Source organism: Falco cherrug, chromosome 9 (assembly GCF_023634085.1).
Source record: "Falco cherrug isolate bFalChe1 chromosome 9, bFalChe1.pri, whole genome shotgun sequence".
Lineage (NCBI taxonomy): Eukaryota > Metazoa > Chordata > Aves > Falconiformes > Falconidae > Falco > Falco cherrug.
The window spans coordinates 11,195,627-11,223,237 of NC_073705.1; the positions used below are offsets into that span (position 1 = coordinate 11,195,627).

General features: G+C 47.5%; 1 protein-coding gene across 12 annotated transcripts in view; it reads right to left on the reverse strand.

Moving 5' to 3' along the window:
* Positions 1-27,611, reverse strand: part of EXD3 (exonuclease 3'-5' domain containing 3) — a 290,795-nt gene that overhangs the window by 92,160 nt on the left and 171,024 nt on the right. Inside the window, exon 21 of one of the 12 annotated variants that reach the window (XM_055720417.1) lies at positions 4,655-13,710. The exons of the other annotated variants lie outside the window; for them this stretch is intronic. Within the exon in view, the coding sequence (XP_055576392.1) occupies positions 13,693-13,710 (18 nt within the window). The 3' untranslated portion in view covers positions 4,655-13,692. Of the gene's footprint in view, positions 1-4,654; positions 13,711-27,611 lie in introns of those variants that run through there. 12 annotated transcript variants of the gene reach the window in all.

A 27,611-nucleotide genomic window follows, 5' to 3' on the forward strand; every position in this document is an offset into this window, starting at 1 on the left:
TTCCATCGGCATTAACAGCTGGGCTCCAAGGAGCGGCCAGGGGCAGCTCAGATGTCATTTCTCCACGCCAGCACCCACCCACGGGCTGCTGCGATGTGCCGAGGGCCCCAGGCAGCCCAGCACCGCGAAGGACCGGTCCCAACCAGGACTCCCCACCGTGCTTGTGCTTTCTGGTAGCTCACAGGAGGTGAGACCTCTGAGCTGGCTGTGGTTTTCCAAGCTCTCTCCTCCTAAGTGTTATGCCCAGCACCGTACTTCTAGCCTCCATCACCTTGCATTGCAACGAGCCTCCTTTAAGCAGAAGAAAAATTAAAGGGTCAGATGGGTAAGGAGAGACATTTTGGAAGGCAAGGACCAGCCTGTACATCTGGGAGCGGGGAGGAGGCGGCAGCAGGAGCCTGCCCAGCCCAGCAAGTCCCTGAGCGTGGTGGGGCAGGGTGTCTGCTCAGCCCCCCCTTTGCTCAGGGAGAGGGAACAACAACAGGAAGAGAAGAGAACTTGCTCAGACAAAAGATAAACAGACCAGCTAGATAGCAAAGCCAGGAGTTGCTAATTAACCTCAAATTGCTTTGGAAAGGACTCCAAGTGGAGCGTTCCCTTCTGAAATGCGAGCAGGCAGAGCTGTCCCACAACATCTGCTGCCGTGGTCCTGCTCTGCGTGCCTGCGCTGCAGCTGTGGCTCCCGCGGTAGGTTTTCACCCAGCTAAGTCCTGTGCTGTCCTGGGTGTGAAAGCAGGGGCGAGCAACGCAAAACAGAGCTGCACCTTGCTCTTCACTCAGCCTAAACCTTGTTTGGGTTCAACAACGATGGGCTGGAGCCCTTTATGACTCCCAGCAGCAGCAGAGACCCTCGCCCTGCACTCCCACCGGTACTGTGCTGACTGCTTGCAGAAGATGAGTGCTTGTGGAAGGAGCTGTGTGCATCTAACCAGAGCTCGGAGCAGCAACACACCCTGAGCAAACCTCAGAGTGGCAGCGCACCCTGAGCAAATCTGTGCTGCAGCACTGCTAAACCCAGCAGGAGTTCAGTTAATCAATAAAGCCCTTGCCCCTGCTGAGCGTATGTCATATGCTGCACGATAAGGGGGGTTACAGAAGGAGGCTGAAGCACAGTTCCCTCAGGCAAAGGAAATAAATGAGAGAGAAAAATTAAACTGATTGCTCAAACCCAAGTCCCAGTCAGGAACAATCTGGGCTCCTTAGAGCAGGAAATGACACTCAGCTGAGCATCTGCGTGCATGTCAGGACAGATTAGGAGCCTGTCAGGAGCTCGACATCAGCTTTACAAGGTGGTTATGTGCAAGAGGGCTATGGCGGGGCTCTGGACACCACAAGCACCACCACAAGCTCTGCAGCCCCAGAGCATCTGCCACTATCTTGCAATACAACATTTCTTCTCTCTCCACCAATTGTCCTCAAAAAATGATGCCAGGCTGAGATGTTGAATTTGGCTGAAAATCAGGACAGGTTTTCAGGCGCAGCATCTGGTGAAGCGCAGGGATGCGGCACCCCTGCTCTGCCCATGAGGTGCCAGGCTGCCTCTGCTCCTGCCAGGTCCAGTTGTATTTGAGGGGCATGGGGCAATTCCCATCCTGCATTAATCGAGAAGACGTTTTGGCACCAGCTTTATGGAAATAGGCCTGGCTCTAACACTTCAGCAGTCTGGTGGTCTAGACTTGCAAACACATTAAGATTCTGTGTTGTCCCAGTATTTTCGGATTAGGAAAGGCTACAGATAAAGCCATCATCGGCAGACGGGTATCCCAGCCCTCACTTTTCACCATGCAGAGTTACTGGACTGTAGGAAGAGAACACTTTCGGATCCAGAAATGCTCCTGTGGGTTTTCCTGTGCTGCTATATCTATCGCACAGGCTGCTGAATCTCTAGTGTTCAACCAGGTGACGTGCAATTGCAGGAGAGCAACATCCACACAAAGCTCAGCTCAGGGCACCCAGAGCCCAGCCGAGGCAGGAGGCCGCTGTCACGGCTGCCCCGCAGCGCTGCAGGTGAGATGCTGGCAACACCATCTTCCCAATGTACGTGCGGCCCCTGCCACAGGGAGCTCAGCCAGCCTGGATGGTGCAGAGCCATCCCCTTCCACCATACTGTGACTTACTCTGGGTGGGAGTCACGGGAAGCCTGCGCTTTGGGATGGCCACAGGGACGATGCAGCTCAGCCAGCTGTGTCTGTGGCTTCGGTTTTGGAGCACCTGATAGGAAGAAGCAGCACAGAGGGCAATGGGCAATGCAGACCTGCCACAGGGACACGGGCAGCAAACCCAAAATCACACTGAGAACGGTGATGAATCAAAAGGGTTTGCTTTTCATCTGTTCAGACTTTGAACACAAATCTTGATTTTTTGCCCTGAAAGTAAAAGCTCTTCCCTGCAAAAATGTTTGGTCATAAAACTCTACAGCACATCAGTGCAAGAGATTCCTTTTGCCATTCTGCACTGGATTTTCTTTTCAACGTCATAACATTTGTGGTGGGGACTGAACACTGCCTGCAAAACCAGTACAGCTTTCTTAACCCCCGATTTTCTTTGCAGTAGAAAGGAGCCTTAGAAAGTCAACCCAGCGGCTTTCCACTGCTGTGATCTTAATTCATGGTGTGTCACAGATGCTGCCCTTCCATTTTCTTTGTGGATTCCCTGGAAACTCCCGAATTCTTGTCTATAAACACATTTTGAGAGCAAGTAAGTCCACATTATGGTAACTCTAACGCTTTCAGCTTCTGGGCTTAAATCCTGCTGGCTGAGCTCTTTGCAATGCAGCAGAAGTCTAACAGCAGGAGAACCCTCACTGTGAAATGACACTTGGGCGCCGAGCCTCAGCAAATCCTTAAGAGTTGTGGTGGACTCACAAGTCGTTTACAACAGGCTGAAATCCCTCTTACCAAACACTTTCTGAAATGGGTAAGAACATATAAACTGATTTCAGCACAGAGTCAGGCACCTGGACCTATTCACCAAGGTAAAGTTCCCTCTTATCTACCTCTTCCCTGAACATCTCAAAGCACTGAGTGGGTCACAGGGGCTCTCCCAAAAGCTGGTGGAAAGAGACAGGGACCTGCAACAGGTCACTCGCATCTCCATGTGCCTCAGGACTGGAAGAGGCAGCCTTGGAGACATCTGTGTCTCTTCTATGAGCTTATACCAGCTGCCTAATTGTTAGAAGTCCCAAGTTTGGGGACACTGATGTCACTGCAGGGACCCTAGAGCTGCCACTTGACGTTAAAGGGAGCTGCTGTGCTGACTTCAAAAGAACCTGAAATGAACCCCAAGAGAGAAACATTTCATGTGAGCGCTCCCAGCCCTTTTCCATATTCAGATCAATCTAATCAATACTAACATCAATCCTGTATCAACCCTAGGGACCCCCAGAGGTCCTTTCTAACCTCAGTTGCTGAAGGATTCCAAGTAACTTTCCTCTTTTACTTGTAAAAGCCTTTTGAGGACAAACACACTGAGGTCATCATCATCAGTAAAGCAGGCAAATGCTTCAACCTTTACGTGGGCTGAGATACGTTGCTGGTGGGGCATATCCTGCTGGGATGGCTAGGAGCTGGAAGAGCTGTGCTTGGCCCTGGCTAGCAGCTGTGCCAGGAGCTGCGGCTGGAACGGTGCCTGCAATGGTCAATACTGGCCCTTCGTCTTGTTTGCTGCTGCACAGTCCTCAAATACCCAGTGTGACTTTGGGAATATAAAACAAAACAGAAATCCAAAGGGACAATTTAAGACAAGGACAGTTAAGTGGTAGATAATGGAAAAATTACCAAACTCTGGAGAGGTAATATATACGGGAAACTGGATGTCCCACCTGTGAAACAAGGCTTGGACACTTAAGGTGACCACTGAACTATTAGAACAATTTGCCTATACAGGGACCATGACTGAACACCCTAACTATTCTGATTTATATAATTAACATATAAGCTATCAAAAGCCCATCAGATTTTAAACACTTTAAAAATATTTTAAAGCTTTCTATGATAGTGTAAACACTCTGGGTGGAACACCCATCTTCTATACCAACCTGCTCTCTCCTACCCCCACAAGTGAGACCAATATGTCCCATTTGCCTCTCCTGTTGAGGAGAGTACACTTGGAAACCCATCCTCAACAACTGAGTTGCAGGCACATGAATTAAAGCGTTTACGGAGGCAGGTTTCTAAAAGCCTCCCTGTCCCATTCTCCTGGGTTATACCACAACACTGGTGAAACACCATCCGGCATTTGATAATCTTGCAATTAAAAAAACCCAAACAACAAGCTAAGAAAATAAGAAAGCATCCCAATATCTGTCATAGAGCAGTAATTGATTGTGCAATCTATGGATGAAGCTTGGGTAAACGATTTGGGTATTTGACAACTAAGGAAGAGAAAAGCTTGGATGTGAACAGTCCCACTGGCTGAGAACTTTCTCACGCCTGAGCAGGGATGGGAATAAAGCTCAGTACAGCTCACAACTGCAATCACTGCTTCTCTTGCTAAACTTCACTTTCTTTCATTTAGAAAACTAACTAAGAAATTATAGCAAGCAAAAAAAGCAAACAAACAATCTTTGTCTTAGAAAAATCACAACGTCATGATAAAGTGAGATTAGAAATGGTGGAAAAGTTATTGTATTAACGTTGATGAGAGCCCATACGTGTTACACGGCAAGAAAAACAAATTACTCCCTCTCAGATGGAAGAAAATATTTCTTCTCAGTTGGAGAAAGAAAAACACAAAGCAGCTCAACTGCATCCTTGAAATTGTGCAATTTACTTTGCATATTTGGCAGCAAAAGTAGAAGAAGCAGTTTATAATCCACGGTTTTCAAGCAAATGACAGGTTCTTGGTTCTCGAAGGAGTACTTAATTTTGGTATGCTTTTTTTAATTAACATTCTAATAGTACATTAGAATTAAAGGAATACCATCAACTTAAAACTCACATAGCTGATTGAGCGTTTTTAATGACTAGTGTCATTGTAATCCCTAGACTGACTGTAATTGAAGCAGATCAGAGAACCAGCACTTCCCTGGGTAGTCTGGGGTTTACGTGTCTAACTGAAGGATTTTCTGTGTGGCCGATTTCTCTGTGTACCTTTGCTGGGCACTTCCCCGCTTCATGCAGCAACAGGGGATGAGACTTGAAAGGGAGCAGGTAGCAATCCATCCAAAAGCTGTGGATGGGCAAGGACTGCATGCAATAGCTGGGGTTTGGTTTTCTGTAACCATTCCATTATAAATATGGGAACTGCTGTACATTTATTGTTTTAAAATGTTGATTTTAACTGTCGCAGAAACTATGTCTAAAACAACCTAGAAAGCTCCTTTTTCTGCCCCAAGAGTTGGTTCTGTGTTTCCAGATACAGAACAGCTGGTGTGAAACACATCTAGAGAGTCTAAAAAGGACACTACCTGCCTGCAAAAACAGTTCAAAATTGGTGAGAATCTCCAAAAGAAAGTAATTTTTTGGGAAAGGCGTCATACCAGGCATTTCCCTGGCAGCTAACGGAGCAGCAAAGGGAACCAACTGCTGCCTCTGGAAAGGAAGGAAGAAAAAAAACCCAAACCAACAAATAAAAAACCACGAGGGAAGTGAAACTGTGACAATTTTTAGGTCCTAGGGACAGAGTCCTGTGACTGGGCACAGTCCTGTGTCACATGAAAGGTGTGGGAAAATGCTGAAGCGTTGGTTACACTTGCATTTCTAGCTTCAAAAATAGCCTGAGAACCAAACCATTACTTCATAGCTGTGGCAGCTCCCAGGCGCAGCGCTGCCAGGAGGGTCTGCCGGATCCCAGCCTGGTGCAGGCAGGATCCTCCCGCACACCTGGCCAGGGCACCCGAACGTTCATTCTGCTCTAGAGAAACAGCCCTGATTACACACAGACTTAAAACCCAAGCCTAAGCGCTTGGCCGGAATTCGATGTGAATTTAAGCTCGCAGTTAAACCTTGAAGACATCCCAGTGAGTAAGGCATTTTCCAATTATCTCATCCTGTGCTGACTTTATAAACTAAATGAAACTGCACACAAATTACACTGACACCAGGAACATTTAACAGGGCTGCCCTTTGCAATGCTATCCAGGTTTATTTTGTTTACAGTTCTGTTTATTGCCCTAATCTCCCCAAATTACCCAGTCTTCACCATGAGACGTAAACAGGCAGAAATTTGGCTGCTGGTTCTGAGGACAAGATTTTTTTTTGAGTTCTGATGGGAATAATAGGAACAAAACAGATATTTTTTTTCAGAATTGGCTGGGCTGCTGGTGCAGAGCGTGCCCTGCCAGAGAACATCCAAAATGCCTCCCAAGGTGTTGCGTGTCTCACTGTCACGGCTCAGCACACTGCATCTTGCTGAGGCTGGCAGCTTCCCTGCCTTGGGGAGACACAGGTTTCTAACTGGTATAAATATTCCTGCATGGCTGAAGTTCAGCTATGTCCCACCTGGATGGAGCCCGCCAGAGCATCATGCATAGCATGGGGAGAAGCAGGACCCCGTGGTGCTCAGCAGCTGTGCTCCTCCTCACACAGCTCTGGCTCCCGGTGGCACTCTGCACGGAGCCAACAGCTCTGCGACAAGCACGGGAGACACAACAGCTTGTACCAAACAAGTGCTGAGCTGGTGTCGGGCCAGGCACACGCTGCAACGAATGGTCAGTCATCTCCAAAGAAAAGACGGAAACCTCCAGAAAATAGAACAAACATCACAACTACCTGCACAAGCTAGCTGGGCTGCTCAGCCCCTGCACTCATGGCCAGAACAATTAGGTGCAAGAAACCTCTTGAGAAACCCTGGCTTTGTGCTGCTGTGGAGTGGAAGGGAAACGAGTCCCATCCGCCTTGCGAGCAGCGACTGCCCCTGGCACTCCTGTTGGTGCCCCACTCACCCCCACAAGCCCTACAGAGCTGTCACTTGCAGGTGGCCACAATACACTTCTGGGCAATAGCAGCTCCCCTCCCCTGCAGTTCTGCTGGCGGTGACTGGTCCTCAACGCTGGTTTAATGCCATACTATAGGCTCATCAGCCCTACGGAGATTTTACTCTGCCCTGCAGTTACGGTAGCGAGAGCTGTACGACACTTCAGGAGCAAAAGGAGAAAGCCAAGCCCCAAAACACGATGTGCATATGGCCCTGCTCCCGTCTGCCCATGTGCCACCCCAGCCATGGGTGCAGGAGAGATGCTCTCCATACACCAATCAACGTCACACGTTGCAAACCGGGTGTCACTGCAGCAAGTGGGGGGGACCACAGCACTTACACTTTGTCACAGTGCCAGAGTTTGCACTGACACCTGTGCTCACAGTGGACTAAGAGTGGAGGGGGACTTAAAAGATAGCAAGAGCATCCATAAATGCATGCAAACCCCAAGAAAATATTAAAAGAGATGCATTTATCAGTTCCAGCTACCGTGCCATGCAGTGTAGCTACTCAGTGTTGCAGTAGGGGCATATCCAATGTCCCCAGGTTGCTTCTACATGAACAAAGTGACAAGGAAAAAGGGAATAGTGAAGAAACTATTGGCTCTGCCCCTGAGGGTACTCTGCTCTCTGAAGGCCCAGGTCCACGTCAGTCCTTGTCCCCTGTTTCTGTCAGCTCAGGGTGTTCTTCAACCCAGCCCAAAACACACTGCTCCCACATTTCTGCTGACACAGCTGTTTGTTGACTGATGTGGTAAACCAACTCAGTGAACTTGTTTATGCTGCATGTAACCCTGCAAAAAGACAAATTATTTGCACTCCGTGTCATCTTTTTAAAATCTTTTTTTTGCATGCATTAGGAAGATAAATGTAGTTTGCCTTCTTTCCGTTGCTTTAGCTGCCTGGTAGCAGTGAGCACCTGCTCATTAAACACCATTTTCCAAAGTTGGTTTCTAAAAGTGATTTTGAAAAATAAGATTCTTTAAAAATGCCGAAAAAGGGAACAGCATTTCCTCTTCAGAAGACCACAGTAATAACTGAACAGGAGACTCCTGCTAGAGAAGAGGCGCACAGACAACACCGATGCTAAATGCAACCTCCTAGGAACTCAAACAACAGACGAATGGCAAATACACGGCAAGGACGGGGCTCTCAGTGGCCTCAGACCGTCCACCCTCGTGACTGGGTCAGTGTGACTTTGCAGGTATTTTTAAACTGCATCTGAAAGCGGCAAGTGCTGATGCTTCCTGTGACAGTTTGTAGCCAGACAGCTCAAGGCTGCCCAGTGCTGAGGTTCTGGCAACCCAGAGGTCAACGTCCCTTGGCTTCCCTCTGTCTATAAGGGAAAAGTGCAAGGAAAGGTGTATGTACCAGTATCGTCTGAAAACACAACAACGCAAAAAGAGGTCAGAGCCCCACAAGGACTGAACAGATGAAGGCTGGTGAGCACAGAGACTGTTAGACAGCTCTCCACAGTGCCTTCATCATTTCATCCTTTCAGGCTTTATCCTGCCACTGCTGCTTACAGAAGCAGGGGCCTGGGTGACGTGAAGAGGAACAAGTGTCCTTCCCAAATGGATGACCTCCACCCCTTGAGGCTGGAGGCTCCTGGAGCTCAGGAGCCGGATTCTGTATTTTTCCTGTCTCTTTGTGGTTGGCGTATAAGAGATGGCTCCACATATTGTGAGTTCCCTTATTCTGTCATCTCCACCTCTGGATCTTGTTTTCCCTAGATATCCAAGCTCTGAACTGAGCACTGTGTGATGTTTAACACGTGGACATTGAAAATGAGGAAGGGTGATGAACAGTGGGTAACTCTTTTTTTCCAGTGATCTCATCACTATGGTTAAGAAGGGGAAGTCAGATTAGCTTTGTGGTCTAATACATAGAAATACCTGTATTCCTTAGAAACAGAGCTTCAAAATTCACGTGCGATAGCACATGTAATTTGCATGTACAGATGCCATGACTTGTTGCTCAAATCAGGTCTCTGCATTCAGAAATTCTTTTCTAATCTGGGTGTCTGTTCATGCGTGTATTCAAACTCCTAGTGCGTGTTTGCACTTGTTACGGTAACTACATGCAGGAATCAGGCACACCTTGTTTGTACATCTTTAACCAGACAGTTGCATATTTGGCATGACTGTGCAGTCCAGAGAGCGTTCATGAATGAATTAAACCACTTGCCAGAATCAAATGCTTGGGGAAAGGACAGGCAAGAAGCAGCTCTGCTTTGTATCACTTAACATTAAAAATACGGAGGATTCACATCATGCAGCCTTGCCTCAGCACATGCTGTTTAGCCTTTTCCCCCAAGGATGCTAAATGGGCTCTAGTCACTCCAGAGCTGCCAGAACACAGTACCTGCAGCACAGGAGTGAAGTGTGAAACTCTCTGCATGCATTGACCTAAAGTGGCCTAATTTACTGTAGTATCACAATTCTTAAAGCTAACCGTTGCTGTAATTACTTCCATGTATCTATCTCATTCCAACAGGCTGCACCTCCTTCTCAGCCGGTAATCCTTGTCAGAGTCACTCACTGAAATTCCAGACCATTTAATTTCAAAACCAATTATATGTAATTAGAGGAATTTCTACAGCCATTCCCTTTATTGGATGCACAGGAATGATCTGTAATTCATCTCCACTGACGGTGCCCCTGAAAAGGCTTTGAAGGACATTCTAAGAGCAAAAAAAGTTCCATCAAGACAAATTTGCCTCTTTTTTCCCCTTCTTTTATCTAGGGAAAACACCAAATGTGAACACAGGGTCTTCAGTTCAGAGTGCAGGTAAATTTAGAGTTCATTTCCAGCTTCACGTCAGACGAAAGGCTGGGGACATTTCAGTCACTGCTGGTGAAACTTTCCGTGGCGATGCAGCAAAGATGGGTTAAGAGCCGTCAGCCCAACAGGATGAGCAGTTTGTGTCTCAACTGGCTGGACAGAAACCAGCAGATTTGTTCCTTGCCCCACTATGGCTGGCAGCAAGACTGATGTGATCTCTTTTATCTTAAGAACTCAGAGCCGTGCAGCTCACTTTCCTAAGCACCATGGCTCACACCGAGCTCATCTGCATCCCCCAAACCTCGGTGCCTCCAGGCTTTCCCCACAGTCCTGGTTCAGAGACCTACTGGAATTCAAACCCCATGAATTCAGCCAAATATTTTGGATTATCAAAAGTGTCCAGGAAAGTTTTATGATCCAGTGAGAGCTGACTTAAATCCACTCTCCTAAGGCTTGCTGCCTTGCAAAATCTTGCCCTTGTTTCAGAGGAAGGTGGCCTCTTTCCAAAAGAGAGGCTTGATCTGGGTCAGAGCCAGGGATGGAGCTGGGATGCGTTGCTGCCACGATGGTGGTTACCAGCTTCTTGCCTGCAGAAAAGTGGTTTGCACTGGAAAGGGAAAAAGCAGCGTGGCTGGCAAAGAGCAAGAGCAGGGCCTTAGGCAGCAGGTTTCTGGCATAGCCTATCTGTGAGACCTCTGGGTAACTGCATATTGGCCTAGTGTGGGTACAGCAGCACTTCGAGCCTTCTCCAGGCTCATAAAGAAGTGCAGGCACTTGCATTACTTGGGGGTAAATGTCTGTGGATTATTTAATTCAAATGATCAAATACACCTCACATAGTATTTTACATCATTCCCCATGTGAATCCTCTTGCTCTACAATTTGGCAATCACTGGCAGGCAACTTCTGGGAAACACATTTTAAACTTTGGGGCTAAACCCAAGGTAATCTGTATTAGCTCTGAAATTAGAGCTTGCCTGTCCAGCAGGCCAGATATTTTTTTCACACTGGTTTTACACTAGCACAGCAGTGACCTGTACCATGAAGCCATCTGTACTTTCATCTGGAAAAGTGTAAGTCCAATATTTGTATATACAGGCAATTTGATTTTTCTGTGTAAAATGGAGTACTACTGTCACATGCCTCAGCTTTCATGCAGATTTTTTCTGAATGTTTTGCAGTCCTCTTTCCTATTTTGATAAAAGAAAATTACTTTCAAAAGTAAAGGCTTATAATTTCTGGTGATCTAAACAGATGTGACTTGACAAAGGGGTCCATTGTAGGGCCATGTTAGTGCTTTATTTTTTAACGATGAAGGCTTTGGTTGTTTGTTATGGTGAGAAATAGTTTCCCCTCCAGATAGCCCCTTGAGAAATTCATGAGAGAAAATCCAGACTGTGAAAAGTATGGCTTGTGAGGAATTTGAAACAACATGACAGGGGAAGCAAATCATCGTGAAAATCCTATTACAGAAAGCCTGGGCTCATGACCACCTCCAGTCCTGAGTTCATCCTCCCCACCTCCAGGTGAGCTGTTGTCTGCATGATGGCCATCCACAGGAACCAGAAACATCACTCAGCCTTTCTATCCTGCTGTCCAGAGACCCACAAAGCCAGGCTCTTGCTGTGCCTGCTGCTGCACCGACACCGAGGAGGATGGTCTCCAGCCAGAGACAAAACAGCGCGTGAAGGAGACCATGGGCCAAGGTAAGGAGGGAAGAACTGGCACCACCACCAACTGCTGTTGCGCAATTCCAGCTAATCAGACACAGATACAGATGCAAAGCACCCGTGAAGGCTTTAGAGAAGTTTACATTTTAGCTGGGTTTTGCAGCTGGATGGTGATGGCTTCGCATGCAAAGCTGATTTCTCCAGGGTGCAGCTCCAGAGGAGGGTAACCAGTGTAGTGCCTCTGAAACCCTCCAGCTTCTGATCCACTTTCAGGGTTCATTTCCCTTCCTCCCAGGCTTCTTTCCATGCGCATGTTAAAGTGTTCTGCTATACTGTAATTGAAGTATAGTTCAGTGAGTTTCAGTTCTCATTTAAGACTTAATTTTTTAAGATAGCAGAATAGCTTGTGCTCATGTCAGAACAGTTTGAAGGCCTCCAGCATAAAAAATAATCTGTCGTAAATCTACAAATACCAGCTTTTCAGAGAGGAGATGTGAGATGCCAAGAGATTTCACACGCACAAAAAAAAATTGAGAGACTGGGCTTCAAGTTCAATTTGCATTTTTTCTATGGTTACCTCATGTTGGACCCAGCAATCTTGTCCAAATCACCTCGAGATTTTTTTCTAACGCTCCCCCCAAAATATGGTCTCAGCATCCCCCGGCAGAGCACGCATCTCCTTGCTGAGTGCAGGTTATTACAACGGCGGGGTCTCCAGCACACCACGCTCGAAGCTCTGGCTTTTGCATGGTTCTTTTCAAGACCTGACCTGCAGCTGTGGCTGGGTCTAGCTACCAGTCTGCACCAGCAGAGGTGATCCCGACACATGGCGAGGAAGAGGACCGCGAGCACAATGAATCCACAAAACTGCCAGCGTGCAGGAAATTGGCCAATTATCCAGCACTGACTTTTAGCAGAAACCATACAAAGGGATCTTTATGGATGAGAAAATCACAGGAAAGGAGGAAGAGAGGCAAAGATTGGGGGAAATGAATGGCATGGTGAACAATGATCAAGTATTTATGGCCATCCTTTAAAAGGTTTATCTTATTCCAGCTTATAACTAGTGACTGAATATCAGGATTGTTTAGGAGAGCTTTTGAGAATAAGCAAAAATTTTAAAAAAGTTGGTGGATAAACAATGCTTCTAAATCACAGCAAGAAATACTGTCAGCAGCTTTGCTTAATGTAAGGACTCGCATCCTTCCCAGCTGTGTTTCTCTTACACACCGTGGCAGCCATGGGAAGGGCCAAGGGCAGCAGCGTGCTCACCTCCTGGCATAAGCTTGTCCTCCTCCCTGACAGTCCCGTAGGACCACTGACAAGCTCTTCATGGGATCTTCAGCGTCCGTCAAGCCTTAGCACACAGATTTAAACTGGAGCAAGATATGTCAAAATAGTAAGAAAGGGATGGAGAGGAGGTTAGGTCTCTGCAGCTGGCAGATACCCCGGCCCTATGCAGATAGGCCCTAATTATGCTGCTGCTTGGCTAAAAGAAGTTATCAGAAAATATCCATTGAAAAATTCCTTTTTCTATCTGATATTGTAAACACAAGTTCAGCACAGGAGACTCCATGGGATAAGATGGTTTTGATGACTTCCAGCCGTGTATACACTCTGCAGACTTGCTTTCCAAACAGCCGATTATCACCATGCAGGCAGCTCATTTATTTGCTGAGAGTTCTCATTTAAAAAAAAAAAAAACTAATCAGAGAAGATTTATTTTCTTCTGATAACGCACAGGAGGGCAATGCTAAGGTTCTGGCTTCTGCCAGTTGTCAAGCTCCTTGCCTAGCGGTTAACGTCAAGCTAACACCACGACAGGGCTCTAACACATCACTTCTGCAGCCGGAGTGTCCTGGAAGTCTCTCCAGAAATGAGGGCTTGGCCACCGACGTTCCCACAGGCCACGAGACGAATCACTTCGCCTTGGATCCTTTGGGAGTAAAAGGGGGGTTTTCTAGCCCAGTAGTCAAAAGCATGCAAAGGTGGGTGTCCGCAAACGTCAAGAATTGTCTGAGTCTTTAACCAAACGCAGCATCATGGCTGCCCAGAGTATCTGGAGCTGCTGTAGGACACAGGGTTTTGGGACAGCAGGATAGGGCTCCTACATCCAACCTAAAGCCCTCTTCCTGATGCTGGAGCAGATGACACTCGCATCTGGGGGGGAAGCGGTACCAGGACCCCGCGGCGGCGGCTCAGCCCACTCTTGGTTGGGAAGGAGCAGCGAGGGGGGCAGAGCTCCCCCGCACGGGGCCCGGGATTCACGAAGAGCCGAGATCATCATTGGCAGATGTACCTTCCCCAGGGCTCCAAAATCTCTGTCAGCAAACAGAAAGCAACTGGAAGGGAAAAAAAAAAAAAAGACTAAAAGAAAGTCTGTATTTGAAATATGCTTTGTTTTCTTTTAAAAAATCCAGGATCTCATCCAGTTTGAAAGAGGAGGCGAGCACTGAAACAAGCTCTTTGTTTTTTGCATTAGTTCAAGAAGAAAACACTTTTTTTTTTTATATATTCCTCCGAGGTTTAAATACTGCCTCCAGCCTCCACTTTTGGCATGCAGACGGGTCACAGGTACTGATCTCAGAGCTGCAGCAAACCAGCAAAATAACCCCTGGCCCAGCAGCCCCTCTCTTTAACCCTTCCCAGCCCGTATGGAGGGCATCCCTGCCCGCCAACACCTCCCGTGGCGCTCAGGTCCCCCGTCCGGCATTTGGCCCTGGTGTGGTGGTACCTCACCTGGGTGGCACCTCCCTCTGCCTGACACAGGGCCAGGAGCCCCTCTGCCCCCCTGGGAATTGTGGCCCTTGGAGCTCCGTGGGGAAACACGCAGAGATAAAGGTCTCACAGGGAGGTCAGGGTGAATGGGGGGGCTTTGTGGGAAAATGGTACCATGTTACCACCCCCCCCATGGAGTCCGGCCGCGGCTTTGAGCCTGAAGTGCTTTGTGGCATGGGGACAGGGTCCTGGGCTGTCCGCATCCCTCGGGGCAGAAAATGGCAGCACCGAGGGCCAGGGCAGCCTCCAGTGATGGTTAGGGGGGACGATGGCTCACATCTTCATCTCCTTCCACTGCCACCCCCAAGGCAGACCCGGCTACCACCCAGCCCGTGCTGGGGAGCCATTTCCAGGCCAGAGCTCCTCTGTCAGCACCCTCAGTGCCCCTGGCAGCTCTCCCCTTGTGTCTGCAGCAATCTGAAAACCTTTTGAGGAGCCCCTCAAAACTCAGAGAGCCACCAAAGAGGAGCCAGGAGCTCTGCTCAGCCCCGGCAGGGTCTGAAGCCCCTTGAGCGAAGCGCTGCCCTTTGCCAGCCTTGGCCTCCAGTGCTCCCCAAAAACACCCCGGTGGTGAATTCCTGCCTGCAGCTCACCCGGGGCCGGGTGCCCTCTGCCCAGAGCCAAAAGATACTGTTTTATAACGGCCTGCTCATCCAACCTGCCATCATGCAAACAGTGTGGCAGGCTGCATCTGGCACCAGTGGAGGGGTAATTACGGTAATTGCTGAAGGCATAAACTCACTCCCCATTTTCTCTTGGCTGCACTGACCATGCAGGTTGAAGCGTGGAAGAGTGAGTGCCAAGCGTTATGGTGTGAAGCCATTTTCCATTTACAGCTCTTGTTTTTCATGGCTTATAAGTTACCACTCCCCGCCTCCATTCCTTTGGGTTGAGATTTGTCATGCTTGTTCTTAACCCAGTGGAGAATTTCTTTAGGAGAGTTCAATAGTATAAGTAGCAGCAATTATTCATCTGGCTTTCGTCACGGAAGATAACAGATATTCACAGAAAGTTGCCGTCTCTGCGAGGGAGGCAGCAGAAGAGAGGACTTCTGCCCCATGCCCTGGCAGAAGCACAACCCAGCACACCACAAGGTTTTCCAGGAGAAAATTCAGCAGCAATTCTCATACCCAGACACCGACACCCACTCAAATGCAAGCGTTTCACGCCATCCCATAAGACTGGTTTCCAGATAGCTGAGCATGAAAATGTGATGGTCATCAGCTAATCAAGACATTTTCCAGATGCCTCCTGGGTGCAAGCGTAAATTCTAAACCCACTTATAAAACCAACATGACCCGAACCTTTGGACTTGGCATGGAGAGTCCTGAGCGAGACACTGATTCCTGTACTTGCACAAGGAAATGCCATTTACAAATGGTGACGGCTCTGCTCGCCACGTTGAAAGCTGACTCCCCATCGCTTACAGAGCCTGCATGCAAGCTCCGATTTGGTGGAAGAAGAAATAAAAGAACTGATTTTTTAATTAAAAAAAAAAAATGCAAGGGACTTCAACGCAAGCAACCGAGTTAGTGAGACATTATGATCCAAATATCAAATGAGCCAATGCCAAATGTGCCAAGGGCAGAGTCCCACCCTGTCCTGTCTGCATCCCATGTCTGTAACGTGCCGTGTGTCCTACTTTACAGACTGCCATAAAGTGAGGCAGAAAGGGGCTTCATGAGCTTCTATGGAAAATACAGCTTTGAACACCCTAATTTTATTTAGTTTAAATCATAACCATAGTGTTTCTATTAATGCTATTTATTATAATTTATTTTTATTTAAACACGTACACAGAAGTAAAATAAAATAACGTTGCGTTAGGCTGTTTTAAAAACAAAAAACACAGACCAGATAAGAAAGATAGAAGACATCTTTCATGTGGAGAGATGGCTGTGGGTCACTAGAAAATACATAAAAACCAGCAATTTGCCTCTACACCAAGAAACAATAAAAAGGCATTTACACACTCAGACAGGAGTTGTGAAAGCAGAGCAGGATTAATTCCACGGGAAGGAACGATTCCTCGCTCATCCACTTGAGCACAAAAGGGAAACATAAAAACCCACAACCCTGTCTTGTTTCTGTAGGAAAAACCAAGTCTTTTCTGTGCTTTGCAACAGGATGTTGCTTTTTCACGTCCATTAATTTATTTACCAAACACTGAATCTCCCCATAGATTTTAAGGTTAATAACACAATTTTGCTTGGATAAGTCCTCATTCTGTTATCACACACCGAAACGACATTAAATCCTGGGCTAACAACCCCAAGGGTTGGAGGATGCACCATGCTGGTACCTGAGTTCTAGTGATTAATCACATTATTTCTCCATGTGTCACTCCCCAGCAGCCGGCCAGTTCCAAACTCTTCCCACCCTTGAGATAAAACAGCTGATCTGACATGAAGCAGAAAAGAAAAAGAAATGCTAATAGCAATAGCTTAAACCTTGCAAGGACTGCCCTCTCTGGTGACTCAGAAAAGGAAACACAACCTGGGTTTCCAGCAGCAGAACCACAGCACTATAAATAAAGTCAGGGAAAGCAAAGAATGAGAAATGGGCAAACTGGGGAAAGGAAGCCAAAGTGACTCAACGATACACCCAACTAGCATCGTCTGGACAGATAGAGTCGATCCAGAGAGACTCCAGCACAGACTGGAGCTTCATGCTGAAGGCAGATCAGCAACAGTGATGGCCATATCGCAGAGCCAAATGTTCCAACGTTAAACCAATTTCAGTTAGAGGTCACGAACAAGAAATACAGTCACAGTCCCGTTTGAGACATACTGCTCACACAGCCTGGAGCTGGTCTTCACCGAAGAACTTCTCCTGTGACCTTCACGCTACAGGTCCTCCCAGAGAGGTAAGGTGAGAGGGGGAGAAGAGCAGGACCAGCCCAGCAGATATGGGGCTGTTACCCGTCTTTGGAGAGCTGGAGCTCTGTTTCCAGTTTCTGCTGCCGGGCTGTTGTGACTCAGTGACAGTCTGAGCTTTCATCAGAAAAGGAAACATTCCTGACTTTCCATGTTGCAGACAAATGGAAGATTCTTTAGTACTTAAAGAAAAAACCAAAGTCGCTTTCCTGCCTTATTATTAGTTTTTTTAAATTCACATCATTTTTTACGTTACCTCACTATTTTTCACTGTTTAGTGTTAACCACACTAAACCTTTCAGCCAGCCCTTCAGACATAATTCTCGTGTCCAGAGCAGAAAGAAGTGCACTGTGTGTTAGAGGAAACAAAAGGACCGGTTAAAGATTTGCAGCCACTCTAGATAAAAGAAAAGGGATATTTTAATTAGAGTGGCCCTTCTACAGATCATGTCCAAACCACATCAAATACATACAAATACTGACTGCAGGAAATTAAAGTTGGAGACTTAGAAATACGAATAAATCAAGGAATTCTCACGCTTAACTTTGTCCTCTGACCCCCAAGGTCTCCTTTCCTGATCCACTTTCCTAACACAAACAGAAAGTGAGTCGATCTGCCAAAACAGGCCGTGTTCTCACCTCCACATGCCCACACAGCCCAAAAGCAATGAGTTCTCTCTCCACATCACTGCCCGTTTGGACGCGCATTACTGTAATTATTTCTCCAGTCACAATGGGCCGAGTCAGTGCTACTCAAAAGGCTCTGGCTTACATGTAGGCTCGCCTCCTCTTGCTGGGGTTTTTGGGCAATGATGCCTCTCCCATTCCCGCGGGACATCCTAAGCTTTTCACAGCCCCCTGCGATGCAGCTGCAGGGCACTGTCCTTGGCATCCCCCCTGGAAGATGCTCTGCTGAGCCGCGCTGGAACAAGAGCAGTGCTTCCTCCTTGGGGGATCCGTGCAAAATATCCAGAGATAAAACTCAGTGCAGAATTAGGAGACCTCAGCAAATGAGAACAAAATGAGTAGTTCTGGATTGTGTATATCATTCATCTAATGCCACTGAGATTAGAAAAGTAGCACTTCAGTTGTGCTGCGACAGTAACAGAAGCAGGGATATGGCATTTCCACGTTGAAGAGGCAAAGGGTAAAGATGGGAAGATGGGGAGGACGTCAAGTGAATGCACTGCAGAATCAAGCAGCTTGGGGTAATAACTGCGTGTTTCATAAGCTAGATACCAAAACCCAGCCTTCTTATCTTTGCTGCACAAAAAAAGAGAGGTGCTAGTCTAGCTGATGATCATAGACTGGCTTCAACACAATAGAGCAGGCACTGCTTGCTCTTCCAAGGGTGAGATAAACTGTCAAGTGAATTGGAGATTAACTATCCAGATGTAAATGAATTCATTGCTATGCAACTGATAGGGCTCAGGCCTGGTTTAGTGCAGGATGGAGTCAGGTTTGGAGAGCTCTCTCAATGGCCAAAGAATTTATAACCTGTATTCATGGCACTCCCTGTAAAGGGCCGCCTAACAATGCAGGAGCTTGCAAGCATTGTTCCTTTTGAAGGGCTTCACCACTCCGCCCCCACTCCTCTGCCCCCAGTTTACTCCCCTCCTCCCCGGATCCCCCAACAGACCCACTCCGCACCCTTCCCTCCTCCTGATCACACAGGAAAAAGCTGGGGGGAGGTGACCTCCATAGCAGAATTTGCTATTCATGTTCCGTTCCCCCTCACAAATCCTTAACTTCTTGTCTTTTTTTAATCTTTTTTCTCTTGAGAAAGAAAAGATCAAAGGGCTTGGGGCTGATGCTTTCTGAACTAGGCACTTTTTGCCATGGGAAAACAGCGACGGGGAAGGGCTACACAAAGATGCTTGTGACTGGGGGTGGGGGAGAGATGATGAGACAGGACTTTCTTCCATGGAAAAGCTTTCTGAATGCCTCTACCAAGCAGCCCTGCAAGCAAGATGCAGCCATCCAGCATCCATCCCAGCCTGCCAGGTCCGACTGGGATACTGCAGCGGCAGCAACGAGAGCATGTTGTGTTTCAGGGTCACACACGAACGGTGGTAATGCCTTCCAACGCCGAGGAGGGAAATCCGGAGTCCAGGTGTGCACTGCACTGCATGGCCCACAGCCACCACCAGCAGGTCCCTCCTGCGGCTACTGGAGCACGTGAACTGTGCAGACCTTGTCTGTAGCCCACTCGTTTCTTCCTCAGGAATACATTTTTCAAGAGAAGAAGAAACAGACACACTCACACGACTGCTCCAAGCTCAGAGGACAAAAAAGACCCACCAAAGCGAGCGCATGTGGGGCTGTCCCACATGCCCCAGCCTCACCATGTGCGCACAGCAGTGCGTCACCTTCACATCTGCATCTGCACCCTGACCTCGAGCTGCCAAGCTTGTGCAGGGCTAAACACAGAGGCTGCTTTTCAAAGTTCTATTTAAAACATTCCCTAGTTCCAAAAAGACAAAAGATTATGCTCTGTATTTCCAAGCGATCCATTGCTGTATGGAGAAGAGTTAAAAGTTTCTATAATCACAAAGAAGAAAGGAGAGGGATGCAAAATACTTCCATCTCCCAAACTGGCGATGATGAGAGTTTATCTCAAGCAGGATTTTGAGGTCCCCATGTATCTTCCCAGGGCAATGTGGATTTTTCCTTCATTCAGTAATCCCGTTTTGTCACTGGCTGTCTTCTGCCAAGGTAGATGAGTCACATAGCAGAAGCTACACACAAGTTAGAGATTTGTAACAAAGTATTGATATCAAATATTTCAGGGGAAAAAAATGCTCTTGGCCCAAAGGTTTGTGTAAGTTTCCAGCTGGAGATGGAACTTCAAAGCAGAGGCTCAAATCTCTAACGAGGGAACAAGCCTGCTGAGAAACCTTTAATCATTGTCGCTTGGACAAGCAACACACAAACAATCTCCCTTTCAGAGGTCTCCTGCTCCTGGGAAGTAGCTGTTTTGCACTTTTATGTTTTGGAAAAATGTTACCTAGGCTTGAAGGACTGATCTAAATTAAGCTTCTTACTTTAAACCTGGACTCAAGGCTTGCTGCCACAGAAAGGGAAATCTGCAAAGACTATTCAGTTGTCCAGGTTCGGTCCCACCGTCTCCTTTTCTAATAAGAATGCCTCATTTCTCTTCCCATTCATCTTTCCTGAGGACCATGACCCCTCCAGGGCTCTTCAGAGGGAGGCTGGGTCACCAGCATCTAGTTCTCTGACACTTCTGCTCTGGTCCCTGCTTTGCATTTTGGTTGAGCAAGAGCTTTCAGGGACTTTACAGTCTCATGGACTGCTGTCCTCTTCCAGAAGGTCTTGGCACTGTCATGTTCTGCAACAAATAAACCACCATTCCGATCTCACCAGTAAATGACCTTTCCAGAGCCTTCAGGCTCACCTGCATTGAGCAGCTCAGGCACAACTGCCTCACTGTTCCTTCTGCTCTGGGATGCACAGGACATGGCGGGATCTGAGGCTTGCTTCACGCGTTTCATGTTAAAATATTTTAGGAACAGCCTTACTTGTATTGCATTGACAAAAGCTTGTTTCTTGGCCAGTTTACACTCAAACTCATGTCAGGTGTACATTCCTATGTGCTAATGACCACATGTCCCGATCCTACCTTCTCATACAGCAACTTCTGATTTAACTCACAAATGTCGCATGAAAATCCGCTAAATGTGTCGCAGTGTAAATCCTGTGAGGGCTTCACTAACACACACCACAAACAAACTGCAGCACCCACAGTGCTGTAACAAATTATAGGTCTTAGAGGAACACTGAAAATTCACACGACTTTTCTGCCTTCGAAGCTGGTTTCCTGACACAGACTTTAAGAATGTGTTTCCTCTGTAGGCTCAACAAATGCCTGAATCATGCTGGTGAGCCAAGGAGAACAGCTGCCTCTCTTCAGATTTGAACTACTTTCACCACCACCCCCAAAAACCAAGCACAGGAGCGTTCTCATTATTAAAGAGGATAAGTGTTCGTGCTGAAAGAAAAATGTAAATTGCTCTAAGAGAGATGCCAAATTAGCACAAGTGACCCACAACCAGAAATGCAAAAATTCTCTAGCGGAGATTTAAAGGCAGTTGAATGTCTCAGCAAATTAGCTCTAGGCTGCCATAATGACAAGCCTCCTCTTGCACTCATGCTACAATTGCTATAAAACAGTTGTCATTCCAAAGCGTTTCTGATTAATTTTGCTCTACTGCTGGGGAAGAAAATACAAAATGTCACCATCATAAAACTGCCAGATGTGCTTGCTCGCTTAAATCATACAGACCCTTCAGGTGACAAATGTCTCCCTTGCTCTTCCAGCTTTGCCAGTGCAAACGAGGCACTTCTGTTGAGTTCTGAGTTTCTTTTGAGCTAGAGTAACAATCCTGCTCAACTCAGATGAGGTTCTGTAAAATGAATTATTGTCCAAGAGAGGTAAGAGACACAGGGTGCATGTGACAAATCTAGCAGCAAAGCTTCTGCTCTGGGATCAAAGGCAGTGCAGGCACATGACATGAAGCACTAACACAACAAAAAATTAGGGAGCCAGTTCATACTCCTACTAAAAAAAAGAAAAAATTTCAAAAATTCAAACTGACTTGTCTTGGCTGGCTTTCAGCTGGAAGGGTACTACCCTTCCTGACAGATCAGTCACCCTCTGTCCCCTTCCAGCTGGCACTGGGATAAGTGATCCTGCCCTTCACACCAATGCAGCCGTACAGCCAGCCCAACCATACGACCTGCAGCAGGAACAGTGGCAACAAATCGCTCCTCTTTAAGGGTCACCCAAACAAGATTTGCAGTCAGGCATTCTAGGAAGAAAATGTCATTTTTATACAGGTCTGTATGTCATCATAAGGATCTACACAAGTGGCAAGCCCTCCTGGTTTTCCTTTCCCTGGTCAGTAAGGACTTCCTGTTTTTTTCCCAGTATGTCCACGCATACTTCGAAAAAACCCAGCAGCTCAAAAGTGCTTTTGATGGAATCCTATAGACCCAAAGTATTTGATTAGCAATTTATCACAAGTACTAAAAGCACACTGCAAGCACATTAAGAAACACCATGCCTACAAGATACAGCAAGGCTGTAGTAACATGCACAGAGTAGAAACACAGGATGCACAGAGAGAGAAACCCCCTTGGTGGCACTGACTGCAACTAAGGCTTTTTGGGAACATTGTTGGATGTCTCCATAAGCTGAAAAACTACAGTGTTACCATTATTAAAATGCTCCCTATAAGGAGAAAAGCAGGGCCAGTGCTCCAAGGAGACATGCATGGAGCCTTGTTCCCTTTCTAAAAATGAATGCTGATGAATATGTGACCTTTTTATGACTCCTTCCCTACTAACAAACTGCCTTCAGAGAAAGAACGTGAATATACGTTTGAAGCACACACTAGCAGAAACTGAATTGTGAAGATGTAAACTGCAGAGTCTGCACCAGAAACCTACATTTATTAGTTGTTTCCACCCAGACAGGGGACAGAAATAAATCAATAGATGAATTCAACCTTTCAAACACCCAAAGTGTCCAACGAGCACCCTGAGTGAACTCTAATGAAGACATAGATAAAGATTTGTTGATTGCGGCTGAATTCTTCTCAGCAGCCCAGAGGAGAGGGATACACAAATCCCCCTAAATTTGGTGGGAGCTGGGTTCCTCATGTCCACAGCCACCAACAAAACATGACGCCTGGAGTTCCTCAGCAAGCAATCTTAAACCCAACACAATAAACAGGCGTAACAAAGCCGCTAGCTGTCTTCAGATAATTTCTCCACATATTTATAAGAGGTTTGTATGTTCCTCGTTAGCAGGGGAAAAGCCCTAAAAGACATGAAGCAGGTCCATGCAACGCCTGGGTGACCCTGCATGGTGTGGGACATGCCCTCTTCAACAGCAACTCTCCACTTGAGACCAGCTTGCTCCCACCAAGAGCCCGGAGGTGACACTGCCAGTGTGCCACCCATCACAACGTCACCTGAAACGCCCATTTGAAACACGGCAGCTCAGCAGGACTTCCCACCCGCACGCCATAGCGATTCCAAGCGCGGGCAGGAGGATTCCTCACACTGCACCCCTCTGCAGGAGCTGAGAGCATGAGCGATGGAGACTGGGCAAGATGCAGAGCTGCTCCCTGACACGCAGCAGCCCCGGCTCCCAACAGCGTGGGCACCTCCAGGCCAGCAAAGGCAACACTGGCCACCCCACTGCAGCTCACGTGTGCTGCCATCAGGCCCGCGGGCAGGACCTCATGGCACCAGGAGGCAAGACCCAATTTGGCTTCCCCAGTGCCCTGAGCTATGCAGTGTGGTGAACAACGTTTCCTCCGGCTTCTCCTCCTCATTCCTGTCTCATCTTTACTTTCTCCCTACCCGTTGGGTGATGCTCTATAGCAGCACCTGTCACTGCAGCACCCGAGCACACCACATGAAGACAGAAAGCCCCCAAAGGCCTGATATTCTTCCCGACTTTGTCATTCTGCTTTTACATTTCAATTAGTTTCATGACAACAGGCTGTGAATCCACGAAGATCACCGTAGCAGGCAGAGAGCAAGGAAGAGAGCTGTTGTTACAAGCATAAACTTTTCTCTAATGGCAGCTTGGAAAAGTACTGAATCACGTTTCTTGTCCAAATGTGCTCTGCTCTGCAGTCGTCCATTAAGCGGTGAGTAAATAGTTTCCCATAGAAGCCCAAGGGCCTGTGAAAGAGCCCAACAGAATCTTATTCCCTCTGACTTCCAAAACCCATTAACTTCTCCGTCTTTATAACTGCCCCAACCGGTAGGGATTTTGGGGAATACACTTCTGCACAGAGAAGCAGGAGCTCCGAGGCTGGAGGTGGCCAGGGCTGCAGCCAGGGAAGCCACTGGCAGGGTCCCCTTTGCCCTGCTGCTGGCACTGCGGTGTGGGACCCCCACCCAGTGGGTGCCCTGGCTTGGCCCACCGGCAGGTAAGCGCAGCCAAAAAGCGGCAGCTTTCTGCAGCTACAGGGAGTTTCCTGGAAAAGCGGCGTGGCAAGCCCGGTCCTGGATGGCGCCTTGCTGCAGGACTCCCTCCCATTGGCTGTAATTTCTCCATCTCAACCACAAGTTCAGAAAATAACGTAATGAAAACAGTCTTTTTTCTTCTCTTCCTTTTTTTTTTCTTTTCTTTTTTTTTTTTTCCATTGCTCATTTTATTTTACTGAGCTACTGCACACAGAGACGAATCTTTATTTTGGCTCATGTCCTCTTGCAATATCATTACCCGCGCGCAAAGGAAAAGCCCTCTGGAGATTTCCAATCCAAACAGGCCCTTGTTTTATCTACAACTATTTGAGTACATGACCTCAGATAACCCCGTGGCCAACTGTGTGCCAAATTCAAACTGCAGCCATGGGAACTTTAAATACAGAGAAGATTTTCCAGCTTCCCTCTGAAGAGAAGACATCGAGTTTCTTGCTCTCTTTGGGTCCGATGGAGCCGGGATGCTGGGCTGTGCCCATGGGAGCGTGTCCACGGAGCTGCGATGCCACCGCCGTGCCATCATGTTCACCTCCGCCGCGGGAGGCTGTTTGGTTTAGGCAGCAGCACAACTGACCTCCGCTACGTACAGTCACTGTCCCCTTTGCTTCTCAGGGTACTGCTTGGGCTTCAGATTACTGCAAAGACAAACAGCTGCACTTGGGCCAACAGACTCATATGTAAGACTGTGTTTGGATTACTCTGGACAGGGGAGGTTTTTCATCTTCATTAGCCTGCTGCTCACAGCCATATCTGCAGTTTCTCACTGGGTCAGAGCCTCCTGCTCTCTACTGCTGTTTATGAATCTAAATAAATCAATTAATCTGGTATTTTGAATGAAATTTGGGAGACTTCGGCAGCTGGTGTTTCACAGACATTCAGTGCACGTGGGTACCTAACTCTGCAAGTCCTTGGAAAACACCAGCCCAGAGTATTTAGGCACAGGCATCAGTGGTAAGTATTTTTCACAGCAGTGACCACTTGCTTTTTCTCCCCAGATCAATACTTCTTCATGTTACCATAAATGCATTAATACAAAAAAGAAGAATGAATCCTAGAGCTGAATGCAAGCACAGAGGAAAAAAAAAACCACTACCCAAGCTCTAGGAACAGCACAGGAATTCGGTCTTGACAGTGTCTGTATCAGTTTCCAACACTGTCACACTGAACACATGCCCACATTATTTCATGTCGGGAACCAAGCTCAGTGAGAAGGGCACAGCCCAGCGACCCCTCGAGAGCTGCTCTGTTTCTCCTCACTGGGATTTTCATGTCTGTGCAATGGGGCACTCGCCCCCGCGGAGCTGGGCTGAGGACACCGGTGCGTTTCGCAAGCAGCTCTCCCAGCTGCACACCAGGCTTCCCGGGACTCAGTGCAGAAACACTGGGTTTAAAATAGAGCATTTAAGCGAAGGCAGCTTCAACACGGGGACAGAAAGCACGACTCAGATGCTAGGCACTGCTTTTGCATCTCAAGCAGCCCCGTTGCCTCGGCCGGGGCCCCTGGGCACCACAGCTCCTGGAGCAAGACTGCGTTCAGCACCAGCTGCCGGGCAGGCTGGTCACACGAACCTGGGGCACTTCTCGGCTGTAGGCAGCCATACATTCGTATGCATTATCTAGAGACCTCTGCATTTCAAGGCTGCTGTTATTTTGATCTTTACAACCCTTGGAAAAAATGAGTTCAATTAAGTCTCATCATTATGAATTTACATAAGGTCACTTCAAGGCTTCGTGTATTTCCTCTGGTTCTGATCTCAGTGCTCTTGGTGTTTCCTCTCTTCATTTATAACCTCGTTGCTGTAGGGCATTCCAAGTAAATCATCCACCACCAGTTTCCTCTCTTCAGCAACATGCATCAAGCTTTTCATTCAGGCTAAATGAAGCTTCAACTACTCTGTACAACAGTAGCCCAGTTAAAGGCACAGCATCACTTTGAGAGGTGGCAGTTTTCCCCTCAATAAAAATATGAAATTATTTTAATAGATAAGAGAATGTATTGATTTTGTTTCTTTTAGCAGGAGGAAAGATTTAGTTGCATTTCTTAGCACAAGCGCAAGCAATGAACCAATTCTTACATATTCTGTGGGAAATTCATTTGCTGATCACCGAGAAGAACCCTTTCCACTATGAATAAATAGAGAAACATGCTCAGAAGCTGTGAACTGTATTCAGACATGATGCAAAACCGTGGCAAGGTGCACATCGGCTACAAGCTGATCAAAATGGTATGGTCTGTGTTTGCAACAGGAATAAGCACCCACCTGACTGCACCCCTTGTTTATAAAGCTGAAGAACAAATCTGAACCAAACTAGAGTTCTGAACTGCCAGAAGGGTCCAAAATTAGAAGATATTAACAGGGTTCGTCTCCTGAGCCAAGACCGAACAGCCACAGAGGACAGGCCACCCTCCTCACTGAGCCCCTCCCTGGCACACTGCGCAGCACCAGCCAAATGCTCTTCGTTGGGCTGGGACCGCACCGACAAGGGCTGTCGAAGCGCCAGCCTGAGCTCTTTCAGCTGTGGGCTCGCAAGGGCTTTGGCCAGGATAAGCCCACGCTGACACAGCAGAGGCAGAGTCCTCCTGCCCCCCCTCCCGTGCAGCCACGCATCTGGGCAGCTGCAAAGCGAACCAGACTGGGGAACTGAGCTGGGTTAAAATTAACCATCTGGTTTTGACAGGTCCGTTTCAACTGGGATCAGTTCCCTGATCCAGCGACCCTGCAGTTAAACAAGCACTTGTGTTGGGACCAGGGGATATTAGAGAGGCACTGAGGTAGGGGAGAGGTGAGGGAAGAGGCACGGCTTCATCTGGCAGCAGCATCCACCTACGACGACACAAAACTCTCATGAAATCATGGCATAAGTGTCCCAATCCCATTTCCAAGAAGCCCTTGGGGATCCTCAAGTGTTTTTCTGCCTCTCGTCTGAAAATGGCACGTAGGAGCCCAGCTCATGCAGAAATCATTCACATTCCTATTTGTAACCCATAAATATCACTGGACCATCACTACCGACTTGGGAAGAATTAAACTTGTCGTACCACTGATACAGACCCCGGCTTAATTTTCCAAAGCTTTTCCTATTTCTCTGCAATTGTCAAAAAGGGTATTTTCAACATTAAAACGCCTCAAACTAATGGGGATACTTTCCACCTAACCTTTTTCCTCTCTTTATTACATGTCCTCTACTGACACAGCTATCTCTCTCCTGCTAAGCAACCGGCTATATACGCATGGATGAGTCTTTGCAACTGAAAAAATAACTAGGCTGATGCAGCTTAGGTAGGAGAATCTGACTGTGTGCATTCCTCCTGCGGCTGGCCCCAGGAAAAGGACACCCTGCTACTTTTAAACCTGGGAGGTCTTTGAGACTTTGGCAGAAATCCCCTGGGAGGCCCGTCATTAGCCATTTAAAACTGTCTATAGTATAGGGCTGAATTGAAGCGTGGGACAAAGCCCCTGCAGAGCTATCTGTCAGGAAAGGCTCCCGATACTGGCAGGGGCTGTTAACAGTAACAATGATGACAATATAGTGGGGATTTTCAGGGGTGGGGACTTCAAAGAAAC